The sequence below is a fragment of the Oncorhynchus mykiss genome, chromosome 5, assembly GCF_013265735.2.
Source record: "Oncorhynchus mykiss isolate Arlee chromosome 5, USDA_OmykA_1.1, whole genome shotgun sequence".
Classification (NCBI taxonomy): Eukaryota; Metazoa; Chordata; class Actinopteri; order Salmoniformes; family Salmonidae; genus Oncorhynchus; species Oncorhynchus mykiss.
This window is the reverse complement of record NC_048569.1, coordinates 634,921-661,305: the sequence shown is the minus strand read 5'-3', so window position 1 is coordinate 661,305 and position 26,385 is coordinate 634,921. Positions and strand designations below refer to the sequence as shown.

Sequence of the window (26,385 nt, the reverse complement as noted above, 5' to 3'; positions counted from 1 at the left end):
AAATGTGGCAAAAGGTCGCAAAGTTCAAGGGGGCCGAATACTTTCGCAATGCACTGTACATGTCTATACCCTATCCCTCCACGGTACTACCTGTTCTATATCCTACATGTCTATGTCCTATACCCTATCCCTCCACGGTACTACCTGTTCTATATCCTACATGTCTATACCCTATCCCCCCACGGTACTACCTGTTCTATATCCTACATGTCTATGTCCTATACCCTATCCCTCCACGGTACTACCAGTTCTATATCCTACGTGTCTATACCCTCCCCCAAGGTACTACCTGTTCTATTGTTCTATATTGTACGTGTCTATATCCTAATTGGAACCTCTTCTATAGGCTTGAGCATAACTACCCCACTGTACGAACTGGAACAACACTGTTTGCAAAGAGTTCATTTCTCTCCCAGATGGTCTCGCCACAATGTTTCAGTGACTCTCTATTAGTCTGCTGTTAGAATGTTGCAGTGCAGTTAGACAGGGCAGAGTCATGCATTTTAGGTTGCAGGCACAGCAAGCAAGTACTACATGCTGCTTCCTGTAAAACAAGTACTACGTGCTGCTTCCTGTAGAACAAGTACTACGTGCTGCTTCCTGTAGAACAAGTACTACGTCCTGCTTCCTGTAGAACAAGTACTACATGCTGCTTCCTGTAGAACAAGTACTACGTGCTGCTTCCTGTAGAACAAGTACTACGTGCTGCTTCCTGTAGAACAAGTACTACGTCCTGCTTCCTGTAGAACAAGTACTACGTGCTGCTTCCTGTAGAACACGTACTACGTCCTGCTTCCTGTAGAACAAGTACTACGTGCTGCTTCCTGTAGAACAAGTACTACGTCCTGCTTCCTGTAGAACAAGTACTACGTGCTGCTTCCTGTAGAACAAGTACTACGTCCTGCTTCCTGTAGAACAAGTACTACGTGCTGCTTCCTGTAGAACACGTACTACGTCCTGCTTCCTGTAGAACAAGTACTACGTGCTGCTTCCTGTAGAACAAGTACTATGTGCTGCTTCCTGTAGTTACAAGTGCAGCTTCCTGTAGAACAAGTACTATGTGCTGCTTCCTGAAGCTACAACTTGTTCAATATACTTGTGAAAACACTACACAAAGTATCCCTGATGTTGGTGCAGGTTACCAACCAAACCAGATGATTGACACAACGTTAGCCTTTCACCACTATTACTTGATGTTGATTTGCGTCAACATTATACCACGGTACATACATCACTTCAACATGACGTGAGGAGGGATGGGTTAAGGCTAGTCTGTTATAAAATAAAAACAATGAAGTAGCCGTGATGACGAGTGGGATGCAGCACCTGTTGAGCAGCGTTTATATGTTGGAGCAGCATGCAGAGCACTACACTATAATTGCATTGCCTGGGGCAGCAGGTAGCCTAGTGGTTAGAGTGTAGAGGAGGCAGGTAGCCTAGTGGTTAGAGTGTAGAGGAGGCAGGGTAGCCTAGTGGTTAGAGTGTAGAGGCGGCAGGTAGCCTAGTGGTTAGAGTGTAGAGGAGGCAGGTAGCCTAGTGGTTAGAGTGTAGAGGAGGCAGGTAGCCTAGTGGTTAGAGTGTAGAGGAGGCAGGTAGCCTAGTGGTTAGAGTGTAGAGGCGGCAGGTAGCCTAGTGGTTAGAGTGTAGAGGAGGCAGGTAGCCTAGTGGTTAGAGTGTAGAGGAGGCAGGTAGCCCAGTGGTTAGAGTGTAGAGGCGGCAGGTAGCCTAGTGGTTAGAGTGTAGAGGAGGCAGGTAGCCTAGTGGTTAGAGTGTAGAGGAGGCAGGTAGCCTAGTGGTTAGAGTGTAGAGGAGGCAGGTAGCCTAGTGGTTAGAGTGTAGAGGAGGCAGGTAACCTAGTGGTTAGAGTGTAGAGGAGGCAGGGTAGCCTAGTGGTTAGAGTGTAGAGGAGGCAGGTAGCCTAGTGGTTAGAGTGTAGAGGAGGTAGGTAGCCTAGTGGTTAGAGTGTAGAGGTGGCAGGTAGCCTAGTGGTTAGAGTGTAGAGGAGGCAGGTAGCCTAGTGGTTAGAGTGTAGAGGAGGCAGGGTAGCCTAGTGGTTAGAGTGTAGAGGAGGCAGGTAGCCTAGTGGTTAGAGTGTAGAGGAGGCAGGTAGCCTAGTGGTTAGAGTGTAGAGGAGGCAGGTAGCCTAGTGGTTAGAGTGTAGAGGTGGCAGGTAGCCTAGTGGTTAGAGTGTAGAGGCGGCAGGTAGCCTAGTGGTTAGAGTGTAGAGGAGGCAGGTAGCCTAGTGGTTAGAGTGTAGAGGAGGCAGGTAGCCTAGTGGTTAGAGTGTAGAGGAGGCAGGTAGCCTAGTGGTTAGAGTGTAGAGGAGGCAGGTAGCCTAGTGGTTAGAGTGTAGAGGAGGCAGGTAGCCTAGTGGTTAGAGTGTAGAGGAGGCAGGTAGCCTAGTGGTTAGAGTGTAGAGGAGGCAGGTAGCCTAGTGGTTAGAGTGTAGAGGAGGCAGGTAGCCTAGAGGTTAGAGTGTAGAGGAGGTAGGTAGCCTAGCTGCCCCTAGGCAAATAGCCTAGGTTAGAGCGTTGGGCCAGTAACCGAAAGGTTGATGGATCGAATCCCCCAGCTGACAAGGTAAAAATCTGTTGTTCTGCCCCTGAACAAGGCAGTTTAACCCACTGTTCCCTGCTAGGCCATCATTGTAAATAAGAATTTGTTCTTAAAACCTCTTATGGATTGGCCCTTTTTTTTCAATTTCCTTCTAAAATGACATACCCAAATCTAACTGCATGTAGCTCAGGACCTGAAGCAAGGATATGCATATTCTTGGTACCATTTGAAAGGAAACACTTTAAAGTTTGTGGAAATGTGAAAGGAATGTTGGAGAATATAACACATTAGATCTGGTAAAAGATAATACAAAGAAAAAATATATATATTCCATCATCTTTGAAATGCAAGAGAAAGGCCATAATGTATTATTCCAGCCAAGGTGCAATTTAGATATTGGCCACTAGATGGCAACAGTGCATGTGCTAAGTTTTATCCTAATTCACATTGCATTTCTGTTCAAAATGTTGTATCAAGACTGCCCAAATGTGCCTAATTTCTTTATTAGTTACTTTTCAAGTTCAAAACTGTGCATTTTCCTCAAACAGTAGCATGGTATTATTTCACTGTAATAGCTACTGTACATTGGGCAATGCAGTTAAATTAACAAGAATGTATGCTTTCTTTCAATATCAGACATGTCTATGTCCTTGGAAATGTTACTTACAACTTCATGCTAAAGCATTAGCTTCCGTTAGCTCAACCTCATGCTAAAGCATTAGCTTCCGTTAGCTCAACCTCATGCTAAAGCATTAGCTTCCGTTAGCTCAACCTCATGCTAAAGCATTAGCTTCCGTTAGCTCAACCGTCACGCAGGGGACGCACCAATCCTGCAGAAGTTTTAACTGACCTGCCTAGTTAAATAAATTAATAAAATATAACCAAGAGCACAGGCCTGTCTGTAGGCTTTACAATGGCAAGTTTGCTGTCACTCTGAGTGACAGAGGAGCTTCACTACAGGCTTTACAGGAAAGAAAACGTCTCAAACGGTAAAAAAATGAATTATATTACCCATATTACTGGAGCCATCTTTTTTTTTTTTTTTTTTTTTTCAATCCTGTGTGAAATTACATTTGATTTAATTTAACAAACCATGTCGAACCAGGTTTACCTCTAGGATTTTGCCTGTGCTTAGCACCATTCTGTAAAAAAAAAATATATCCTGGAAAAACTCCCCAGTCCTTAACAATTACAAGCATACTCATAACATGATGCAGCCACCACTAAGCTTGAAAATATGGAGAGTGGTACTCCATAATGTATTGGATTGGATTTGCCCCAAACATCACACTTTGTATTCAGGACAAAAATATAATTTCCTCGACACATTTTTTGCAGTTTTACTGTAGTGCCTTGTTGTCACGCCCCGACCATAGAGAGCCTTTTATTTCTCTATTTTTGGTTAGGTCAGGGTGTGATTTAGGGTGGGCATTCTAGGTTTTCTGTTTCTATGTTTTCTATTTCTTTGTTGTTTTTGCCATGTGTGGTTCCCAATCAGAGGCAGCTGTCTATCGTTGTCTCTGATTGGGGATCATATATAAGTTGTGATTTTCCGTTTGGGTTTTTTGGGGAGTTTTCCGTTTAGTATCTGTGCCTGACGGAACTGTTCACTTTGCTTTTTGTATTCGTTATTTTTGTTTGAGTGATTCTTGACAATCATGAACACTTTCCACGCTGCGCTTTGGTCCACTCTTTACGACGACGAGCGTTGCACTAGTTGCAAACAGGATCCATGTTTTGGAATATATTTATTTGTATTCTGTTCAGACTTCCTTCTTTTCACTCTGTCACTTAGATTAGTATTGTGGAGTAACTACAATGTTGTTGATCCATCCTCAGTGTTCTCCAATCACAGACATTAAACTCTAACTGCTTTAGAGTCACCATTGGCCTCATGGTGAAATCCCTGAGCAGTTTCCTTCCTCTCCAGCAACTGAGTTAGGAAGGACACCTCTGTCTTTGTAGTGACTGGGTGTATTGATACACCATCCAAAGTGTAATTAATAACTTCACCATGTTGCTCAAAGGGATATTCCATGTCAGTTTTATTTTTTTACCCATCTACCAATCGGTGCCCTTTTTTGCAAAGCATTGGAAAACCTCCCTGGTCGAATCTGTGTTTGTCACTGCTGGACTGAGGGACCTTACAAATGATCTGTAATTGTATGTGCGGGGTACAGAGATGAGGTAATCATTAAACAATCATGTAACTTATTATGTGACTTGTTAAGCACATTTTTACTTCTGAACTTATTTATGCTTGACATTACAAAATGGTTGAATACTTATTGACTCAAGACATCTCAGCTTTTCATTTTGTGTGTGTGTGTGTGTGTGTGTGTGTGTGTGAGTGTATGTGTGTGTTTAACTGAAGAGTGAAGGTTTCATGCAGTGTTTTCCCCTGACTGACACATTGACATGCAGATCTTTATGCCACACAAGATGGGGGTAATAACAAGGCAGCTGTCAGTATGAGGCCCGTTACCCAGACTAGGATAATAACATGGCAGGCCCGTTAACTAGACCAGGGTAATAACATAGCAGCTGTCAGTATGAGGCCCGTTAACCAGACCAGGGTAATAACATGGCAGCTGTCAGTATGAGGCCCGTTAACCAGACCAGGATAATAACATGGCAGCTGTCAGTATGAGGCCCGTTAACCAGACCAGGATAATAACATGGCAGCTGTCAGTATGAGGCCCGTTAACCAGACCAGGATAATAACATGGCAGCTGTCAGTATGAGGCCCGTTAACCAGACCAGGATAATAACATGGCAGCTGTCAGTATGAGGCTCGTTAACCAGACCAGGGTAATAACATGGCAGCTGTCAGTATGAGGCCCGTTAACCAGACCAGGATAATAACATAGCAGCTGTCAGTATGAGGCCCGTTAACCAGACCAGGGTAATAACATGGCAGCTGTCAGTATGAGGCCCGTTAACCAGACCAGGATAATAACATAGCAGCTGTCAGTATGAGGCCCGTTAACCAGACCAGGGTAATAACATAGCAGCTGTCAGTATGAGGCCCGTTAACCAGACCAGGATAATAACATGGCAGCTGTCAGTATGAGGCCCGTTAACCAGACCAGGATAATAACATGGCAGCTGTCAGTATGAGGCTCGTTAACCAGACCAGGGTAATAACATGGCAGCCGTCAGTATGAGGCCCGTTAACCAGACCAGGGTAATAACATAGCAGCTGTCAGTATGAGGCTCAAACCCTAGGCTGTAGTGGCGCCTCAGGACTGATGCAGTGCCTTAGTCCGCTGCTTCTCTCTGTGATTTCTGCGACTCCCGAGGCGGCTCAGACCGGTGTCTCGCGGCAAACTCCTCCTGTGTGATTTGTGCTCCGCAAGCCTCCGTTCGAGTCCTTGGCCCAGATCCCTCTTAAGATGTCTCTGTTAAGGCTGTCCGTCACTTATTCTCTCTACACTATTGGACTGATGTTTCTCTCTGTCTGTGTATCTCTAATTTTAAAAAATATATATTTTTACCCCTTTTTTCTCACCAATTTTGTGGTGTCCAATTGGTGGTAGTTACAGTCTTGTCTCATCGATGCAACTCCCGTACAGGCTCGGGAGAGGTGAAGGTCGAAAGCTATGCGTGCCTTAGACCACTGCGCCACCCGGGAGGCCCTGTCTGTGTTTCTCTCTACAGTATTTGACTAATGTTTCTCTCTGTCTGTGTTTCTCTCCCCAGTATGAGATCCTGTTATGTGTGCAGGACTATGACGACCCAGCCGTTGATGTGTGTAAAAAGCTCCTGGGCAAATATCCCAACGTTGATGCCAGGTTGTTTATAGGTAAGAGCTTGACTTGATGTATTATTAGAACAAACTGTTCATTAATATTCATGTTTCTGACATTTCTACAATCTGTCTAATAAATATGTTTGTGTAGTATTGAAGTGGGAAACTCGCTGGTATTAACAGTTTTATACACTGCATACTAGTATGTGTATATATGTATAGTGTGTTTATAGATAGTATGTATGTATGTGTATGTGTGTGTGTGTATGTATATATATATATATATATATATATATATATATATATATATATATATATATATATATATATATATATATATATATATATATATATATATATATATATATATATATATATATATATACATACACACACACACACACACACACACACACACACACACACATATATATATATATATATGTGTGTGTGTGTGTGTATATATATATATATACACACACACACACACACACACACACACATATATGTGTATATATATATGTATCAGTATATCACAAAAGTGAGTACACCCCTCACATTTTTGTAAATATTTGAGTATATCTTTTTATGTGACAACACTGGAGAAATGACACTTTGCTACAATGTAAAGTAGTGAGTGTACAGCTTGTATAACAGTGTACATTTGCTGTCCCCTCAAAATAACTCAACACACAGCCATTAATGTCTAAACCGCTGGCAACAAAAGTGAGTACACCCCTAAGTGAAAATGTCCAAATTGGGCCCAAAGTGTCAATATTTTGTGTGGCCACCATCACTTTCCAGCACTGCCTTAACCCTCTTGGGCATGGAGTTCACCAGAGCTTCACAGGTTGCCACTGGAGTCCTCTTCCTTCTGGGACGACAGAAGCCATGCAGACCAATTTGATGCAGTGTACGGCGTATGGTCTGAGCACTGACAGACTGACCCCCCCCCCACCCCTTCAACCTCTGCAGCAATGCTGGCAGCACTCATACGTCTATTTCCCAAAGACAACCTCTGGATATGACGCTGAGCACGTGCACTCAGCATCTTTGGTCGACCATGGCGAGGCCTGTTCTGAGTGGAACCTGTCCAGTTAAACCGCTGTATGGTCTTGGCCACCGTGCTGCAGCTCAGTTTCAGGGTCTTGGCAATCTTCTTATAGCCCAGGCCATCTTTATGTAGAGCAACAATTCTTTTTGTTCAGATCCTCAGAGAGTTCTTTGCCATGAGGTGCCATGTTGAACTTCCAGTGACCAGTCAGTATGAGGGAGTGTGAGAGCGATGACACCAAATTTAACACACCTGCTCCCCATTCACACCTGAGACCTTGTAACACTAATGAGTGTTATTGGGCCCAATTTGGACATGTTCACTTAGGGGTGTACTCACTTTTGTTGCCAGCGGTTTAGACATTAATGGCTGTGTGTTGAGTTATTTTGAGGGGACAGCAAATGTACACTGTTATACAAGCTGTACACTCACTACTTTACATTGTAGCAAAGTGTCATTTCTCCAGTGTTGTCACATAAAAAGATATACTCAAATATTTACAAAAATGTGAGGGGTGTACTCACTTTTCTGATATACCTATACAGTATATGTGTCAAATGTGTGTTATTGGACTATAGAGGCAAATGTCAACCTATTCCATAAATAAGCTGTGTGTGTGTAGTGTGTCACCCTATTCCATAAATAAGCTGTGTGTAATACTCTCTGCCCATCTGTTAGAGACCTAAAGGCTTGGTGTGGCCATTATACTCTCTGCCCATCTGTTAGAGACCTAAAGGCTTGGTGTGGCCATTATACTCTCTGCCCATCTGTTAGACTGAATGGCTTGGTGTAGCCATTATACTCTCTGCCCATCTGTTAGAGACCTAAAGGCTTGGTGTAGCCATTATACTCTCTGCCCATCTGTTAGACTGAATGGCTTGGTGTGGCCATTATACTCTCTGCCCATCTGTTAGAGACCTAACGGCTTAGTGTGGCCATTATACTCTCTGCCCATCTGTTAGAGACCTAAAGGCTTGGTGTGGCCATTATACTCTCTGCCCATCTGTTAGAGACCTAAAGGCTTGGTGTGGCCATTATACTCTCTGCCCATCTGTTAGACTGAATGGCTTGGTGTGGCCATTATACTCTCTGCCCATCTGTTAGAGACCTAAAGGCTTGGTGTGGCCATTATACTCTCTGCCCATCTGTTAGAGACCTAAAGGCTTGGTGTGGCCATTATACTCTCTGTTAGAGACTGAACGGCTTGGTGTGGCCATTATACTCTCTGCCCATCTGTTAGAGACCTAAAGGCTTGGTGTGGCCATTATACTCTCTGCCCATCTGTTAGAGACCTAAAGGCTTGGTGTGGCCATTATACTCTCTGCCCATCTGTTAGAGACCTAAAGGCTTGGTGTGGCCATTATACTCTCTGTTAGAGACTGAACGGCTTGGTGTGGCCGTTATACTCTGTTAGAGACCTAAAGGCTTGGTGTGGCCATTATACTCTCTGCCCATCTATTAGAGACCTAAAGGCTTGGTGTGGCCATTATACTCTCTGTTAGAGACCTAAAGGCTTGGTGTGGCCATTATACTCTCTGCCCATCTGTTAGACTGAACGGCTTGGTGTGGCCGTTATACTCTCTGCCCATCTGTTAGAGACCTAAAGGCTTGGTGTGACCATTATACTCTCTGCCCATCTGTTAGACTGAACGGCTTGGTGTGGCCATTATACTCTCTGTTAGAGACCTAAAAGCTTGGTGTGGCCGTTATACTCTCTGCCCATCTGTTAGAGACCTAAAGGCTTGGTGTGGCCATTATACTCTCTGCCCATCTGTTAGACTGAACGGCTTGGTGTGGCCATTATACTCTCTGTTAGAGACCTAAAGACTTGGTGTGGCCATTATACTCTCTGCCCATCTGTTAGAGACCTAACGGCTTGGTGTGGCCATTATACTCTCTGCCCATCTGTTTTTAGACCTAAAGGCTTGGTGTGGCCATTATACTCTCTGCCCATCTGTTAGACTGAACGGCTTGGTGTGGCCATTATACTCTCTGTTAGAGACCTAAAGGCTTGGTGTGGCCATTATACTCTCTTCCCATCTGTTAAACTAAATGGCCACATCAAGCCGTTCAGTCTAACAGACGACCCTGAACGGCTTGATGAACAGACGACCCTCTCCCAATCCTATTTGTCTGTAAGGTGAGATCCTAAAGGAGGACACAGCTGTTCACCCCCAGCACCATGTTTTTGTGTTGTTGCAGGTAACACAAGTTACAGTACATATTCTGCTCTTCTATTGCGTGTGCAATGACGCCAGAGAATAAAAGTGTTCGCTGTTCGCTGTGCTTCCTTTGTTGTAATATTGGAAAAGGAAGTGGAAGTTTCCCCATTTTAAGGATTTCTGCTTTAAATGGAAGTGAAAGAATACAGGTTTAAGAAAATGTCTCTGGCGATCAGTGACACAGTCGTTATGGCTGGTACACCTCAGGCCAGAAAGCTGACATTGTTTGTTTCCATTCCAGGAGGGAAGAAGGTTGGCATCAACCCAAAGATTAATAACCTGATGCCAGGTTATGAGGGGGCAAAGCATGGCCTGGTGTGGATTTGCGACAGCGGAATACGAGGTAGGAAACAAACACTCTGTCCCAAATGGTGCCCTATTCCCTACATAGTGCACTACCCTGGTCAATAGTAGTGCACTGCATAGGGAATAGGGTGCCATTTGGGACGCATTCTTACTCCAATTTTCATCATTCTTATCCCTAGGGCTGATGTGTGTCTTATCGCTAGGGCTGATGTGTGTCTTATCGCTAGGGCTGATGTGTGTCTTATCGCTAGGGCTGATGTATTTCCCATTAGATAATGGAGGCAAGAGCAGCCTGTCTGGTGCAGAGATCAACGAGGCCTATGGTTGATTTAAACAATTAAATTGTTTAACTTGGGTCAAGTGTTTCGGGTAGCCTTCCACAAGCTTCCCACAATAAGTTGGGTGAATTTTGGCCTATTCCTCCTGACAGAGCTGGTGTAACTGAGTCAGGTTTGAAGGCCTCCTCGAGCCACATGTTTATTGAGGTCTGCCCACAAATGTTCTATAGGATTGAGGTCAAGGCTTTGTGATGGCCACTCCAATACCTTGACTTTGTTGTCCTTAAGCTATTTTGACACAACTTTGTAAGTATGCTTGGGGTCATTGTCCATTTGGAAGACCCATTTGCGACCATCTTGAGATGTTGCTTCAATATATCCACATCATTTGCCATCTATTTTGTGAAGTGCACCAGTCCCTCCTGCAGCAAAGCACCCCCACAACATGATGCTGCCACCCCCGTGCTTCACGGTTGGGATGGTGTTCTTCGGCTTGCAAGAATCCCCATTTTTCCTCCAAACATAACGATGGTCATTATGGCCAAACAGTTCTATTTTTGTTTCATCAGACCAGAGGACATTTCTCCAAAAAGTACGATCTTTGTCCCCATGAGCAGTTGCAAAATGTAGTCTGCCGGTTTTGGAGTGGTGGCTTCTTCCTTGCTGAGCGGCCTTTCAGGTTATGTCGATATAGGACTCGTTTTACTGTGGATATAGATACTTTTGTACCTGTTTCCTCCAGCATCTTCACAAGGTCCTTTGCTGTTTTTCTGGGATTGATTTGCGCTTTTCGCCCCAAAGTACGTTCATCTCTAGGAGACAGAACGCGTCTCCTTCCTGAGTGGTATGACGGCTGCGTGGTCCCATGTTGTTTATACTTGCATACTATTGTTTGTACAGATGAACGTGGTACCTTCAGGCATTTGTAAATTACTCCCTCCAATTGACTCAAATGATTTCAATTAGCCTATCAGAAGCTTCTAAAGCCATGACATCATTTTCTGGAATTTTCCAAGCTGTTTACAGGCACAGTCCACTTCTGACTCACTGGAATTGTGATACAGTGAATTATAAGTGAAATTATCTGTCTGTAAACAATTGTTGGAAAAATTCCTTGTGTCATGCACAAAGTAGATGTCCTAACCGACTTGCCACAACTATAGTCTGTTAACAATACATTTGTGAAGTTTTTGAAAAACTTAATGACTCCAACCTTCTTAATGACTCCAACCTAAGTGTATGTAAACTTCTGACTTCAACTGTAGATCGTCAGGCTTTGATTGCTCTACTTACAAACATGTTACTATTTGATTTGAAATACTGCTGTTGGATTAAATACTTTGCCCATCATAAGTTATTTTATCCCGTTTCCTGATTTGTAAAAGCTTTTGGTGACAACTATTGATTGATTGGCCAATCCTGTCCTCTTACTTGCCAGTGAAACCGGACACCCTGACGGATATGGCCTATCAGATGACGGAGAAGGTGGGGTTAGTCCATGGCCTTCCCTACGTGGCCGACAGACAGGGCTTCGCTGCTACACTAGAACAGGTGAGTGTCCTTACAGACAGGGCTTCGCTGCTACACTAGAACAGGTGAGTGTCCTTACAGACAGGGCTTCCTGCTACACTAGAACAGGTGAGTGTCCTTACAGACAGGGCTTCGCTGCTACACTAGAACAGGTGAGTGTCCTTACAGACAGGGCTTCGCTGCTACACTAGAACAGGTGAGTGTCCTTACAGACAGGGCTTCGCTGCTACACTAGAACAGGTGAGTGTCCTTACAGACAGGGCTTCGCTGCTACACTAGAACAGGTGAGTGTCCTTACAGACAGGGCTTCGCTGCTACACTAGAACAGGTGAGTGTCCTTACAGACAGGGCTTCGCTGCTACACTAGAACAGGTGAGTGTCCTTACATACAGGGCTTCCTGCTACACTAGAACAGGTGAGTGTCCTTACAGACAGGGCTTCGCTGCTACACTAGAACAGGTGAGTGTCCTTACAGACAGGGCTTCGCTGCTACACTAGAACAGGTGAGTGTCCTTACAGACAGGGCTTCGCTGCTACACTAGAACAGGTGAGTGTCCTTACAGACAGGGCTTCGCTGCTACACTAGAACAGGTGAGTGTCCTTACAGACAGGGCTTCGCTGCTACACTAGAACAGGTGAGTGTCCTTACAGACAGGGCTTCGCTGCTACACTAGAACAGGTGAGTGTCCTTACAGACAGGGCTTCGCTGCTACACTAGAACAGGTGAGTGTCCTTACAGACAGGGCTTCGCTGCTACACTAGAACAGGTGAGTGTCCTTACAGACAGGGCTTCGCTGCTACACTAGAACAGGTGAGTGTCCTTACAGACAGGGCTTCCTGCTACACTAGAACAGGTGAGTGTCCTTACAGACAGGGCTTCCTGCTACACTACTCAGTATGTGTTGATTGTCCTTAATACCGTGGTGTTGAAATATATAACATTAGCCATCGAGAACGACAACAGTTTTGCTGCTTTTCTCCACAACATTGATGCCCTGAATGTAGCAGGCTACTTTCTGCAACACGCCACGGTCAGTGTGAACCAGAGTGACTTGACACAACACTGTCCGAACAAGATGTAGCTACAAACAAAATGGATTTAAATGGTGGCGATCCTCTTTCCTGTGGCGGTCCTCGTGAGTTTCATCATAGCGATTGATGGTTTTTGCGACTGCACTAAAATAAACTTTCAAAGTTCTTTAAATGTCTTAAAGTAATGATGGACTGTCATTTCTCTTTGCTTATTTGAGCTGTTCTTGTCATAATGTGGACTTGGCCTTTTACCAAATATGACTATCTTCTGTATACCACCCCTACCCTATCACAAAACAACTGATTGGTTGAAATGCATTAAGGAAATTCCACAAATTAACATTTAACAAGGCACACCTGTTTATTGAAATGCATTCCAGGTGACTGACTACCTTATGAAGCTGGTTGAGAAAGTGCCAAGAGTGTACAAAGCTGTCATCAAGGCAAAGTGTGGCTACTTTGACGAATCTCAAATATAACATTGATTTGTTTAACACATGATTCCATGTGTTATTTCTTAGTTTTGATGTCTTCACTATTATTCTACAATGTAGAAAATAGTACAAATAAAAACCCTTGTGTCCAAACTTTTGACTGGTATTGTATATGGATTTTTAGTGTCAGGTTCTAGGACAGGGTTCCCCAACTGGCGGGGATTTTTTTTGTCAGGTTCTAGGACAGGGTTCCCCAACTGGCGGGGATTTTTATTGTCAGGTTCTAGGACAGGGTTCCCCAACTGGCGGGGATTTTTTTTGTCAGGTTCTAGGTCAGGGTTCCCCAACTGGCGGGGATTTTTATTGTCAGGTTCTAGGACAGGGTTCCCCAACTGGCGGGGATTTTTATTGTCAGGTTCTAGGACAGGGTTCCCCAACTGGCGGGGATTTTTTTTGTCAGGTTCTAGGTCAGGGTTCCCCAACTGGCGGGGATTTTTATTGTCAGGTTCTAGGACAGGGTTCCCCAACTGGCGGGGATTTTTATTGTCAGGTTCTAGGACAGGGTTCCCCAACTGGCGGGGATTTTTTTTGTCAGGTTCTAGGACAGGGTTCCCCAACTGGCGGGGATTTTTATTGTCAGGTTCTAGGACAGGGTTCCCCAACTGGCGGGGATTTTTTTTGTCAGGTTCTAGGACAGGGTTCCCCAACTGGCGGGGATTTTTATTTTTATCCTTGTTTTCTGAGCAAAACAAATATTTACTTGTTTTTTGGTCTAAGAACACCAGTGATTTTGAAAATGTTTTCCAAAGTAGTCCCACGGATTAAAGATTCAACAACTGATACATAAACTGAACAAGTTCCACAGACATGTGACTAACAGAAATTGAATACTGTGTCCCTGAACAAAGGGGGGGTCAAAATCAAAAGTAACAGTCAGTATCTGGTGTGGCCACCAGCTGCATTAAGCACTGCAGTGCATCTCCTCCTCATGGACTGCCAGTTCTTGCTGTGAGATGTTACCCCACTCTTCCACCAAGGCACCTGCAAGTTCCCAGACATTTCTGGGGGGAATGGCCATAGCCCTCACCCTTTGATCCAACAGGTCCCAGACGTGCTCAATGGGATTGAGATCTGGGCTTTTCGCTGGCCATGACAGAACACTGACATTCCTGTGTTGCAGGAATTCACGCACAAAACGAGCAGTATGGCTGGTGGCATTGTCATGCTTGAGGGTCATGTCAGGATGAGCCTGCAGGAAGGGTACCACATGAGGGAGGAGGATGTCTTCCCTGTAAGATTGCCTGCAATGACAACAAGCTCAGTCCGATGATGTTGTGACACACCGCCCCAGACCATGACGGACCCTCCATCTTTAAATTGATCCCGCTCCAGATTACAGGCCTCGGTGTTACGCTCATTCCTTCGACGATAAACGCGAATCCGACCATCAGCCCTGGTGAGACAAAACCGCGACTCAACGGTGGATTTGTGCCCATAGGCGACGTTGTTGCCTGTGATGTCTGGTGTGAACCTGCCTGATGTCAAATCAAATCAAATCCAATTTTATTTGTCACATACACATGGTCGTGTCTGTACTATCATTAACTGAAGACTGATAGTTTTTATCAAAGATTCTCTGTAATTAGTTACTATGCGATCAACTGATTAATCATGTAACTAATTAACTATGAAATTGGGGCACCAAGGAAAAATATTCAGATTACAAAGTTATAATTTCCTATAATAACTTTTCTGATATTTTATCTAATCAATTAGTCTTCAAATTAATTAATTATTTGCTTTACCTCACGTTAGTCTCATTCCAAACGTCGTAAATTGTTGGTTATCTGCACAAACCCAGTCTTCACTATGAGTCATCCATACATCAATTGTCTTAAATCATTTATTTATTACTAACTAAGTAATTCACAGAAATGCATTAACAAACAAACAAGGTAAATGTGGTGATAGGAGGATGTGGGCTAAACCGGCATGGTGGCTTGTTAGACAAAAGGGAAGTGGGGGTCGACTAAGAAGTCACTACAAGGTGGTAACTATAACAATTAAAATGCTAACTCTTTACACATGAACGCTCACTCAGTCGGGAACAATTGCAATCAATATATATATTTACGCTCAGTGTGTCGTCTTGATCGCTGATGAAAAGTTCATTTATTTTGTAGATTTGTCCGTCTCTCTCCCTCTCTCTCTCTGTCTTGGTTAGAGGGGATAGTTCAAAGTGACATTCGTTATAGAATGGGTGTTTCGACGGTTGTCGTTCTTCGCGTTCAATGATACTGAATTCCTAGCTGCAGACTAGTAATTAGTATCAAAGACTTGTTCTTATTCTGTCGCTATCGATAGTCTAAGAGTTTAACCACGTGGTATGGTTAAAAGATTCAGCAATGGTCGAAAACCTTTAGTCCCCCTCCTAATGGAGAAAAACATGGTCTGCTGATAATTTCTCAAAGTTGAGTTTTATTCAGAATGGCAGAAAAGGGCCTGTCCCAGGATGTCTGACTGGGCTCAGAGGCGGTCCTCTGATTTAGTTAACTCCAATTCCCTTTTTGAGTTTTCCTTCATTAAACAGTCCAAAATCACATTGTACAATTGTGTAAACAGTATCATACTCACTCATTCATCTCATACAACAATTAGATGTAAACCTTATATCTGGGGCTACTATATAAACAGCGTTATGGTAATGTGGCCACACCGTCTCCCATGAGCTTCCCAAGTTGTGACAAACGGACCAGTTCGTAGCTGGATTCTTCACTGATCTTTTATACTTTCTCCGGAACATGAAATTTGTTCGTACCTCAAGTTCTGTGAGGTGGAAGGATTTTCTTTGTCTCCATGAAAAACTACTCCATAACTGTGTGTCCTGAGGTCTTCTCAGGAATTTACGACCTCTCTGACCACAGCAGCTTAGTTGAAGGAGGAAAGGGGGAGGCAGGGAGAGGGGGATGGGCTTGCTATACCCAAAGAGGCCAACGTCATGACACTGGTGAGAACCTACAACAGGCCTACAAGCCCTCAGTCCAGCCTCTCTCAGCCTATTGCAGACAGTCTGAGAACTCATGGAGGGAATGTAGGTTCCTGGTGTAACTTGTTGTTGCCATGCTGAAAAAGGGACGTTTTCTTTTTTTTGCCGAGTTTGTGATTGTATACAAATGTAATGTGATTATGTTTTAGTTAAATATTATATCTGTTTGGCCACATTGCAGACAATTTGCAGTCTACAAATGATTTGTAATTATGATCTGGCCACCTGACCATCCGCAAGAATCGGCCCGCGGCTGAATCTAATTGATTATCCCTAGTCTAGGGGTCTTAGGCCTGTCTCAATGATCTGTAATCTGTCCTACCAGTAATCTACCTCCATTTCCTAACAGGTGTATTTTGGCACGTCCCACCCGCGCTCCTACATCTCAGCCAACGTGACGGGTATTAAGTGTGTGACAGGAATGTCCTGTCTGATGAGAAAAGATATCCTGGACCAGGCTGGAGGGCTGATCGCCTTCGCTCAATACATCGCTGAGGACTACTTCATGGCGAAGGCTATCGCTGACAGGTGCAGTCATTACTTTATCTTCCTTGTTACCGCTGGGAGGAGTTGACTGTGTTACTGCTAGGAGGAGTTGACTGTGTTAACGCTAGGAGGAGTTGACTGTGTTACCGCTGGGAGGAGTTGACTGTGTTACCGCTGGGAGGAGTTGACTGTGTTACCGCTGGGAGGAGTTGACTGTGTTACCGCTGGGAGGAGTTGACTGTGTTACCGCTGGGAGGAGTTGACTGTGTTACCGCTGGGAGGAGTTGACACGTCACACGACACCTTATTCTATTTGTTTTCCATTTCATTTCTATTGTTTACATTTTTGCCTTCTAGTCCTCCCCCAACACGGTGGCCCGCCTCTCGTCCTCCCCCAACAAGGTGGCCCGCCTCTCGTCCTCCCCCAACACGGTGGCCCGTCTCTAGTCCTCCCCCAACACGCTGGCCCGTCTCTAGTCCTCCCCCAACACGGTGGCCCGTCTCTAGTCCTCCCCCAACACGGTGGCCCGTCTCTAGTCCTCCCCCAACACGGTGGCCCGTCTCTAGTCCTCCCCCAACACGGTGGCCCGTCTCTAGTCCTCCCCCAACACGGTGGCCCGTCTCTAGTCCTCCCCCAACACGGTGGCCCGTCTCTAGTCCTCCCCCAACACGGTGGCCCGTCTCTAGTCCTCCCCCAACACGGTGGCCCGTCTCTAGTCCTCCCCCAACACGGTGGCCCGTCTCTAGTCCTCCCCCAACACGGTGGCCCGTCTCTCGTCCTCCCCCAACACGGTGGCCCGCCTCTCGTCCTCCCCCAACACGGTGGCCCGCCTCTCGTCTTCCCCCAACACGGTGGCCCGTCTCTCGTCCTGCCCCAACACGGTGGCCCGTCTCTAGTCCTCCCCCAACACGGTGGCCCGTCTCTAGTCCTCCCCCAACACGGTGGCCCGTCTCTAGTCCTCCCCCAACACGGTGGCCCTTCTCTAGTCCTCCCCCAACACGGTGGCCCGTCTCTAGTCCTCCCCCAACACGCTGGCCCGTCTTTCGTCCTCCCCCAACACGGTGGCCCGCCTCTCGTCCTCCCCCAACAAGGTGGCCCGCCTCTCGTCCTCCCCCAACACGGTGGCCCGTCTCTAGTCCTCCCCCAACACGCTGGCCCGTCTCTAGTCCTCCCCCAACACGGTGGCCCGTCTCTAGTCCTCCCCCAACACGGTGGCCCGTCTCTAGTCCTCCCCCAACACGGTGGCCCGTCTCTAGTCCTGCCCCAACACGGTGGCCCGTCTCTCGTCCTGCCCCAACACGGTGGCCCGTCTCTAGTCCTCCCCCAACACGGTGGCCCGTCTCTCGTCCTCCCCCAACACGGTGGCCCGTCTCTCGTCCTCCCCCAACACGGTGGCCCGTCTCTCGTCCTGCCCCAACACGGTGGCCCGTCTCTCGTCCTGCCCCAACACGGTGGCCCGTCTCTCGTCCTGCCCCAACACGGTGGCCCGTCTCTCGTCCTGCCCCAACACGGTGGCCCGTCTCTCGTCCTGCCCCAACACGGTGGCCCGTCTCTCGTCCTGCCCCAACACGGTGGCCCGTCTCTCGTCCTGCCCCAACACGGTGGCCCGTCTCTCGTCCTGCCCCAACACGGTGGCCCGTCTCTCGTCCTGCCCCAACACGGTGGCCCGTCTCTCGTCCTGCCCCAACACGGTGGCCCGTCTCTCGTCCTGCCCCAACACGGTGGCCCGTCTCTCGTCCTGCCCCAACACGGTGGCCCGTCTCTCGTCCTGCCCCAACACGGTGGCCCGTCTCTCGTCCTGCCCCAACACGGTGGCCCGTCTCTCGTCCTGCCCCAACACGGTGGCCCGTCTCTAGTCCTCCCCCAACACGGTGGCCCGTCTCTAGTCCTCCCCCAACACGGTGGCCCGTCTCTAGTCCTCCCCCAACACGGTGGCCCGTCTCTCGTCCTCCCCCAACACGGTGGCCCGCCTCTCGTCCTCCCCCAACACGGTGGCCCGCCTCTCGTCCTCCCCCAACACGGTGGCCCGTCTCTCGTCCTGCCCCAACACGGTGGCCCGTCTCTCGTCCTGCCCCAACACGGTGGCCCGTCTCTCGTCCTGCCCCAACACGGTGGCCCGTCTCTCGTCCTGCCCCAACACGGTGGCCCGTCTCTCGTCCTGCCCCAACACGGTGGCCCGTCTCTCGTCCTGCCCCAACACGGTGGCCCGTCTCTCGTCCTGCCCCAACACGGTGGCCCGTCTCTCGTCCTGCCCCAACACGGTGGCCCGTCTCTCGTCCTGCCCCAACACGGTGGCCCGTCTCTCGTCCTGCCCCAACACGGTGGCCCGTCTCTCGTCCTGCCCCAACACGGTGGCCCGTCTCTCGTCCTGCCCCAACACGGTGGCCCGTCTCTCGTCCTGCCCCAACACGGTGGCCCGTCTCTCGTCCTGCCCCAACACGGTGGCCCGTCTCTCGTCCTGCCCCAACACGGTGGCCCGTCTCTCGTCCTGCCCCAACACGGTGGCCCGTCTCTCGTCCTGCCCCAACACGGTGGCCCGTCTCTCGTCCTGCCCCAACACGGTGGCCCGTCTCTCGTCCTGCCCCAACACGGTGGCCCGTCTCTCGTCCTGCCCCAACACGGTGGCCCGTCTCTCGTCCTGCCCCAACACGGTGGCCCGTCTCTCGTCCTGCCCCAACACGGTGGCCCGTCTCTCGTCCTGCCCCAACACGGTGGCCCGTCTCTCGTCCTGCCCCAACACGGTGGCCCGTCTCTCGTCCTGCCCCAACACGGTGGCCCGTCTCTCGTCCTGCCCCAACACGGTGGCCCGTCTCTCGTCCTGCCCCAACACGGTGGCCCGTCTCTCGTCCTGCCCCAACACGGTGGCCCGTCTCTCGTCCTGCCCCAACACGGTGGCCCGTCTCTCGTCCTGCCCCAACACGGTGGCCCGTCTCTCGTCCTGCCCCAACACGGTGGCCCGTCTCTCGTCCTGCCCCAACACGGTGGCCCGTCTCTAGTCCTCCCCCAACACGGTGGCCCGTCTCTAGTCCTCCCCCAACACGGTGGCCCGTCTCTAGTCCTCCCCCAACACGGTGGCCCGTCTCTCGTCCTCCCCCAACACGGTGGCCCGCCTCTCGTCCTCCCCCAACACGGTGGCCCGCCTCTCGTCCTCCCCCAACACGGTGGCCCGTCTCTCGTCCTGCCCCAACACGGTGGCCCGTCTCTCGTCCTGCCCCAACACGGTGGCCCGTCTCTCGTCCTGCCCCAACACGGTGGCCCGTCTCTCGTCCTGCCCCAACACGGTGGCCCGTCTCTCGTCCTGCCCCAACACGGTGGCCCGTCTCTCGTCCTGCCCCAACACGGTGGCCCGTCTCTCGTCCTGCCCCAACACGGTGGCCCGTCTCTCGTCCTGCCCCAACACGGTGGCCCGTCTCTCGTCCTGCCCCAACACGGTGGCCCGTCTCTCGTCCTGCCCCAACACGGTGGCCCGTCTCTCGTCCTGCCCCAACACGGTGGCCCGTCTCTCGTCCTGCCCCAACACGGTGGCCCGTCTCTCGTCCTGCCCCAACACGGTGGCCCGTCTCTCGTCCTGCCCCAACACGGTGGCCCGTCTCTCGTCCTGCCCCAACACGGTGGCCCGTCTCTCGTCCTGCCCCAACACGGTGGCCCGTCTCTCGTCCTGCCCCAACACGGTGGCCCGTCTCTCGTCCTGCCCCAACACGGTGGCCCGTCTCTCGTCCTGCCCCAACACGGTGGCCCGTCTCTCGTCCTGCCCCAACACGGTGGCCCGTCTCTCGTCCTGCCCCAACACGGTGGCCCGTCTCTCGTCCTGCCCCAACACGGTGGCCCGTCTCTCGTCCTGCCCCAACACGGTGGCCCGTCTCTCGTCCTGCCCCAACACGGTGGCCCGTCTCTCGTCCTGCCCCAACACGGTGGCCCGTCTCTCGTCCTGCCCCAACACGGTGGCCCGTCTCTCGTCCTGCCCCAACACGGTGGCCCGTCTCTCGTCCTGCCCCAACACGGTGGCCCGTCTCTCGTCCTGCCCCAACACGGTGGCCCGTCTCTCGTCCTGCCCCAACACGGTGGCCCGTCTCTCGTCCTGCCCCAACACGGTGGCCCGTCTCTCGTCCTGCCCCAACACGGTGGCCCGTCTCTCGTCCTGCCCCAACACGGTGGCCCGTCTCTCGTCCTGCCCCAACACGGTGGCCCGTCTCTCGTCCTGCCCCAACACGGTGGCCCGTCTCTCGTCCTGCCCCAACACGGTGGCCCGTCTCTCGTCCTGCCCCAACACGGTGGCCCGTCTCTCGTCCTGCCCCAACACGGTGGCCCGTCTCTCGTCCTGCCCCAACACGGTGGCCCGTCTCTCGTCCTGCCCCAACACGGTGGCCCGTCTCTCGTCCTGCCCCAACACGGTGGCCCGTCTCTCGTCCTGCCCCAACACGGTGGCCCGTCTCTCGTCCTGCCCCAACACGGTGGCCCGTCTCTCGTCCTGCCCCAACACGGTGGCCCGTCTCTCGTCCTGCCCCAACACGGTGGCCCGTCTCTCGTCCTGCCCCAACACGGTGGCCCGTCTCTCGTCCTGCCCCAACACGGTGGCCCGTCTCTCGTCCTGCCCCAACACGGTGGCCCGTCTCTCGTCCTGCCCCAACACGGTGGCCCGTCTCTCGTCCTGCCCCAACACGGTGGCCCGTCTCTAGTCCTCCCCCAACACCGTGGCCCGTCTTTCGTCCTCCCCCAACACCGTGGCCTGTTTTATTGATTATCGTGCCACTAAACATCAGTAATTGATCATGCTGTGGTGTGGTTTATTGATGCGCTTCCATTGGAATGAGACCCTGGTCTCAATTGGGCTACCCTGAAAAAAAATAGTGTATGGCTGTGGTCCAGGTCCTACTATAGGTGTTAAACGGGAAGTCCATGATGAAGGCTCCTCACCCTGAATATAGGCCAGGACAAACTGTACTCCACGGTCAGTTTTCTGTAAACCAACACTAGAAACGCAAGCTAATTTAACCCAAACCACTGCTAGCTGACAATCAATGGGAGTGATTGCAACTTGAGCTTCCCTTTTTAACTGAAGGCTCACTGTTTCCTTTGTCCCTCCCTTTTCTCACAGGGGATGGAAATTCTCCATGGCAACACAGGTAGCCATGCAGAACTCTGGGTCCTATTCGATTGCTCAGTTCCAGTCCCGAATGATCAGGTAAGCCATCGGGGCTTTGTTTGTCCCCGTATCTCATAGTGGAAGACCCAGAGCTATAAAGTGTCTCACACACCCATTGTTCTAGAGCAGGGGTGTCAAACTGAGTTCCCCGCAGGGCCACGGGTCTGTGGGAACCGAGTTCCCCGGAGGGCCACGGGTCTGTGGGAACCGAGTTCCCCGGAGGGCCACGGGTCTGTGGGAACCGAGTTCCCCGGAGGGCCACGGGTCTGTGGGAACCGAGTTCCCCGGAGGGCCACGGGTCTGTGGGAACCGAGTTCCCCGGAGGGCCACGGGTCTGTGGGAACCGAGTTCCCCGGAGGGCCACGCGTCTGTGGGAACCGAGTTCCCCGGAGGGCCACGCGTCTGTGGGAACCGAGTTCCCCGGAGGGCCACGCGTCTGTGGGAACCGAGTTCCCCGGAGGGCCACGGGTCTGTGGGAACCGAGTTCCCTGGAGGGCCACGGGTCTGTGATTTTGCTCTTCTTTGGACTTGATGGATCCGTGAAGACCACAGCAGACACAGCCCTCCAGGAACTGAGTTCAACACATTGTTCTAGTTTATATCAGCATGTTTATTTAGTTGTTGTATTAGTCTCTTAGTAGTCCATTTGAAGTCCACTGACTGGCCTGCTACATTTGGGGGAAAATTCTTCAGTTTCTACAATGCTGTCTGATCCTCCCTCTCAGATGGGCCAAGCTTCGTATCAACATGCTCCCCGCCACCATCTGTGAGCCCATCTCAGAGTGTTTCCTAGCCAGCCTGATCATTGGCTGGGCCGCGCATCACGTGTTCCACTGGGATATTATGGTCTTCTTCATGTGCCACTGTCTGGCGTGGTTCATCTCTGACTACATCCAGCTCCGAGGAGTTCAGGTACACACACACACACTGTCTAGTATGGTTAATCTCTGACTACATCCAGCTTCGATGTACATCCAGCTTCGAGCCAGAGAGGTTTAATCTGTACAGCCCAGTGCTAGCTAGAGCCAGAGAGGTTTAATCTGTGCAGCCCAGTGCTAGCTAGAGCCAGAGAGGTTTAATCTGTACAGCCCAGTGCTAGCTAGAGCCAGAGAGGTTTAATATGTACAGCCCAGTGCTAGCTAGAGCCAGAGAGGTTTAATCTGTACAGCCCAGTGCTAGCTAGAGCCAGAGAGGTTTAATCTGTACAGCCCAGTGCTAGCTAGAGCCAGAGAGGTTTAATCTGTACAGCCCAGTGCTAGCTAGAGCCAGAGGTTTAATCTGTGCAGCCCAGTGCTAGCTAGAGCCAGAGAGGTTTAATCTGTGCAGCCCAGTGCTAGCTAGAGCCAGAGAGGTTTAATCGGTACAGCCCAGTGCTAGCTAGAGCCAGAGAGGTTTATTCTGTACAGCCCAGTGCTAGCTAGAGCCAGAGAGGTTTAATCTGTACAGCCCAGTGCTAGCTAGAGCCAGAGAGGTTTAATCTGTACAGCCCAGTGCTAGCTAGAGCCAGAGAGGTTTAATCTGTGCAGCCCAGTGCTAGCTAGAGCCAGAGAGGTTTAATATGTACAGCCCAGTGCTAGCTAGAGCCAGAGAGGTTTAATCTGTACAGCCCAGTGCTAGCTAGAGCCAGAGAGGTTTAATCTGTACAGCCCAGTGCTAGCTAGAGCCAGAGAGGTTTAATCTGTACAGCCCAGTGCTAGCTAGAGCCAGAGAGGTTTAATCTGTGCAGCCCAGTGCTAGCTAGAGCCAGAGAGGTTTAATCTGTGCAGCCCAGTGCTTGCTAGAGCCAGAGAGGTTTAATCTGTACAGCCCAGTGCTAGCTAGAGCCAGAGAGGTTTAATCTGTACAGCCCAGTGCTAGCTAGAGCCAGAGAGGTTTAATCTGTACAGCCCAGTGCTAGCTAGAGCCAGAGAGGTTTAATCTGTACAGCCCAGTGCTAGCTAGAGCCAGAGAGGTTTAATCTGTACAGCCCAGTGCTAGCTAGAGCCAGAGAGGTTTAATCTGTGCAGCCCAGTGCTAGCTAGAGCCAGAGAGGTTTAATCTGTGCAGCCCAGTGCTAGCTAGAGCCAGCCAGAGATGTTCGAAAGTCAAGAGACTCGAGTAGCGACGACTTCCTGTACCTTGAGACAGACACATGGAGAATAAAGCTGTAGCCGGAAAGAAATATTCCTTTATTTCATCTCACAGGGCGGTGCGCCGGCCTTCTCCAAACTGGACTACGCTGTTGCCTGGTTCATCAGAGAGTCCATGACCATCCAGATCTTTCTATCGGCCCTGTGGGATCCCACCATCAGCTGGAGAACGGGGCGCTACAGGTTACGATGCGGAGGTACGGCCGATGAGATCCTGGACGTATAGCTACCTGCATGAGTCCCACCTACAGGGACAATACCCTGGATCCAATCACCCCCAGAGACAATACCAGACACAGACTGAACCGATTTCCCAGGTGGCACCCTATTCCCTTCATAGTGCACTTTCTGACCCGGGCCCACACTTGCCCGTACATTCTGCTCTGCTCAACAGTAGTGGACTATTTTAAGGAATATGGTACAGTCAGGGACGCGGCCAAAGAGATGGTGACATTGAGAAGAAGAAAGAAACAGCTATGGAATCATCCAAAGTGTTGGCTGTTTTTAACCTGTGTGTTAAAATGTTTTAATTCTGTAGGTTACTGGTGCTCTTCTTTCCTGTTTTTAATTTAAAAACTCTTGCTTGGACTATTCTCCAATAGGGAGCCCGGGCCCATGGCAGGATAGAAGGGATGTGTCCCAAATGCACCCTGTTCCCTATATAGTGCACTACTTTTGACCAGAGCCCTATGGGCCCTATAAAGGGAATTAGGGTGCCATTTGTAAATAGCGTTACTCTCTTCAGCCAGTCTTTGAGGATAAGATGTGCACTTCCTACAGTAAGCTTCACTGGGCTATCATTAATATGTTGGTACAATATCGCTAGGTCTCCAGCAGCACTAACTCTAGAATAAAATCCTTCTCCGCTGACTTTTTGTTTTTATAAATATGAGACCTACTGAAAGCTGAATTCCCTTTGCTCTGTTTTTGTTTGTTTGTTGCCTGGTCAGATTTATTTTCTCGCCATGTGCTGGTACGCTGATCTGTAGTTACCTGAGCCAACAAGATCACAGCTGTACTTACTCATCAGGAGTCTCCTGCTCAGCTCCTTCAGAGTTACTTCCTGGTTGTGCAAGCTTTTATTACAGCCCTGCACTAACACACTTAGGTCTGGACCATGATTAGCTGATTGGGTGTGTTAGTGCAGGGCTGGAACAAAAGCCTGACCCTACAGTATGACGCTCTGTTCTACCTTCACTCCCGTGAAGCAATCCTCATGTGAAGCAATCCTCATCTTCACTCCCCTGAAGCAATCCTCATCTTCACTCCCATGAAGCAATCCTCATCGTCCCGTGAAGCAATCCTCATCTTCACTCCCATGAAGCAATCCTCATCTTCACTCTCGTGAAGCAATCCTCATCGTCCCGTGAAGCAATCCTCATCTTCACTCTCGTGAAGCAATCCTCATCGTCCCGTGAAGCAATCCTCATCTTCACTCCCCTGAAGCAATCCTCATCGTCCTGTGAAGCAAACCTCATCGTCCCGTGAAGCAATCCTCATCTTCACTCCCGTGAAGCAATCTTCATCGTCCCATGAAGTTCCTCTGACTGTCTGGTCTGTCAGTGTTCTGTCATTTTAAACAGAAGAAGACGGACAGCAATATAAAGTTTAGGCTGAAACCTTTTGGGGATTTAAAAGTGTATTTCATTGGTGTCACATTGTGTAGTGTGGAAGTTCTGTAGCTGTAGGTGTGCGTCCACAACGACACCCTATTCCCTATCTTTTACTGCTTTTGACCTAGTCCCATATAGCTCTGCAGTGCACTATGTAGGGTGAACAGGGTTCCATTTGTGACACAGCCTAGGTCTTTTGTCGTGTGACTGTATACGTAGTGTGACTACTGTGCTACCAGGGTTAGATGGTAAACCTATACATACAACAGAATACCTTGTAGACTCTGGGGTTAGATGGCAAACCCATACATACAACAGAATACCTTGTAGACTCTGGGGTTAGATGGTAAACCTATACATACAACAGAATACCTTGTAATGTGAATACTTTTTAAATCGACATTATATGTCCTCAGTACAATTTATCTCTCTCCCTCACTGCCCATGTAACCTCCCTGTCTCCCTCTCCCTTCCTCTCTCTCTCCCTCACTGCCCATGTAACCTCCCTGTCTCCCTCTCCCTCCCTCCCTCTCTCCCTCACTGCCCATGTAACCTCCCTGTCTCCCTCTCCCTCCCTCTCTCTCTCCCTCACTGCCCATGTAACCTCCCTGTCTCCCTCTCCCTCCCTCTCTCTCTCCCTCACTGCCCATGTAACCTCCCTGTCTCCCTCTCCCTCCCTCTCTCTCTCCCTCACTGCCCATGTAACCTCCCTGTCTCCCTCTCCCTCCCTCTCTCTCTCCCTCACTGCCCATGTAACCTCCCTGTCTCCCTCTCCCTCTCTCTCTCCCTCACTGCCCATGTAAC

General features: G+C 49.4%; 1 protein-coding gene across 1 annotated transcript in view; it reads left to right on the top strand.

Moving 5' to 3' along the window:
• LOC110523078 (ceramide glucosyltransferase) overlaps positions 1-24,878 on the top strand; it is a 46,124-nt gene extending 21,246 nt beyond the window's left edge. The window contains exons 3-9 of the mRNA XM_036976567.1: positions 6,259-6,361; positions 9,825-9,926; positions 11,606-11,718; positions 16,559-16,737; positions 21,792-21,878; positions 22,565-22,751; positions 24,024-24,878. Of these exons, the coding sequence (XP_036832462.1) occupies positions 6,259-6,361; positions 9,825-9,926; positions 11,606-11,718; positions 16,559-16,737; positions 21,792-21,878; positions 22,565-22,751; positions 24,024-24,194 (942 nt within the window). The 3' untranslated portion in view covers positions 24,195-24,878. The remainder of the gene's footprint in view (positions 1-6,258; positions 6,362-9,824; positions 9,927-11,605; positions 11,719-16,558; positions 16,738-21,791; positions 21,879-22,564; positions 22,752-24,023) is intronic.
• Positions 24,879-26,385: the final 1,507 nt, after the last annotated feature.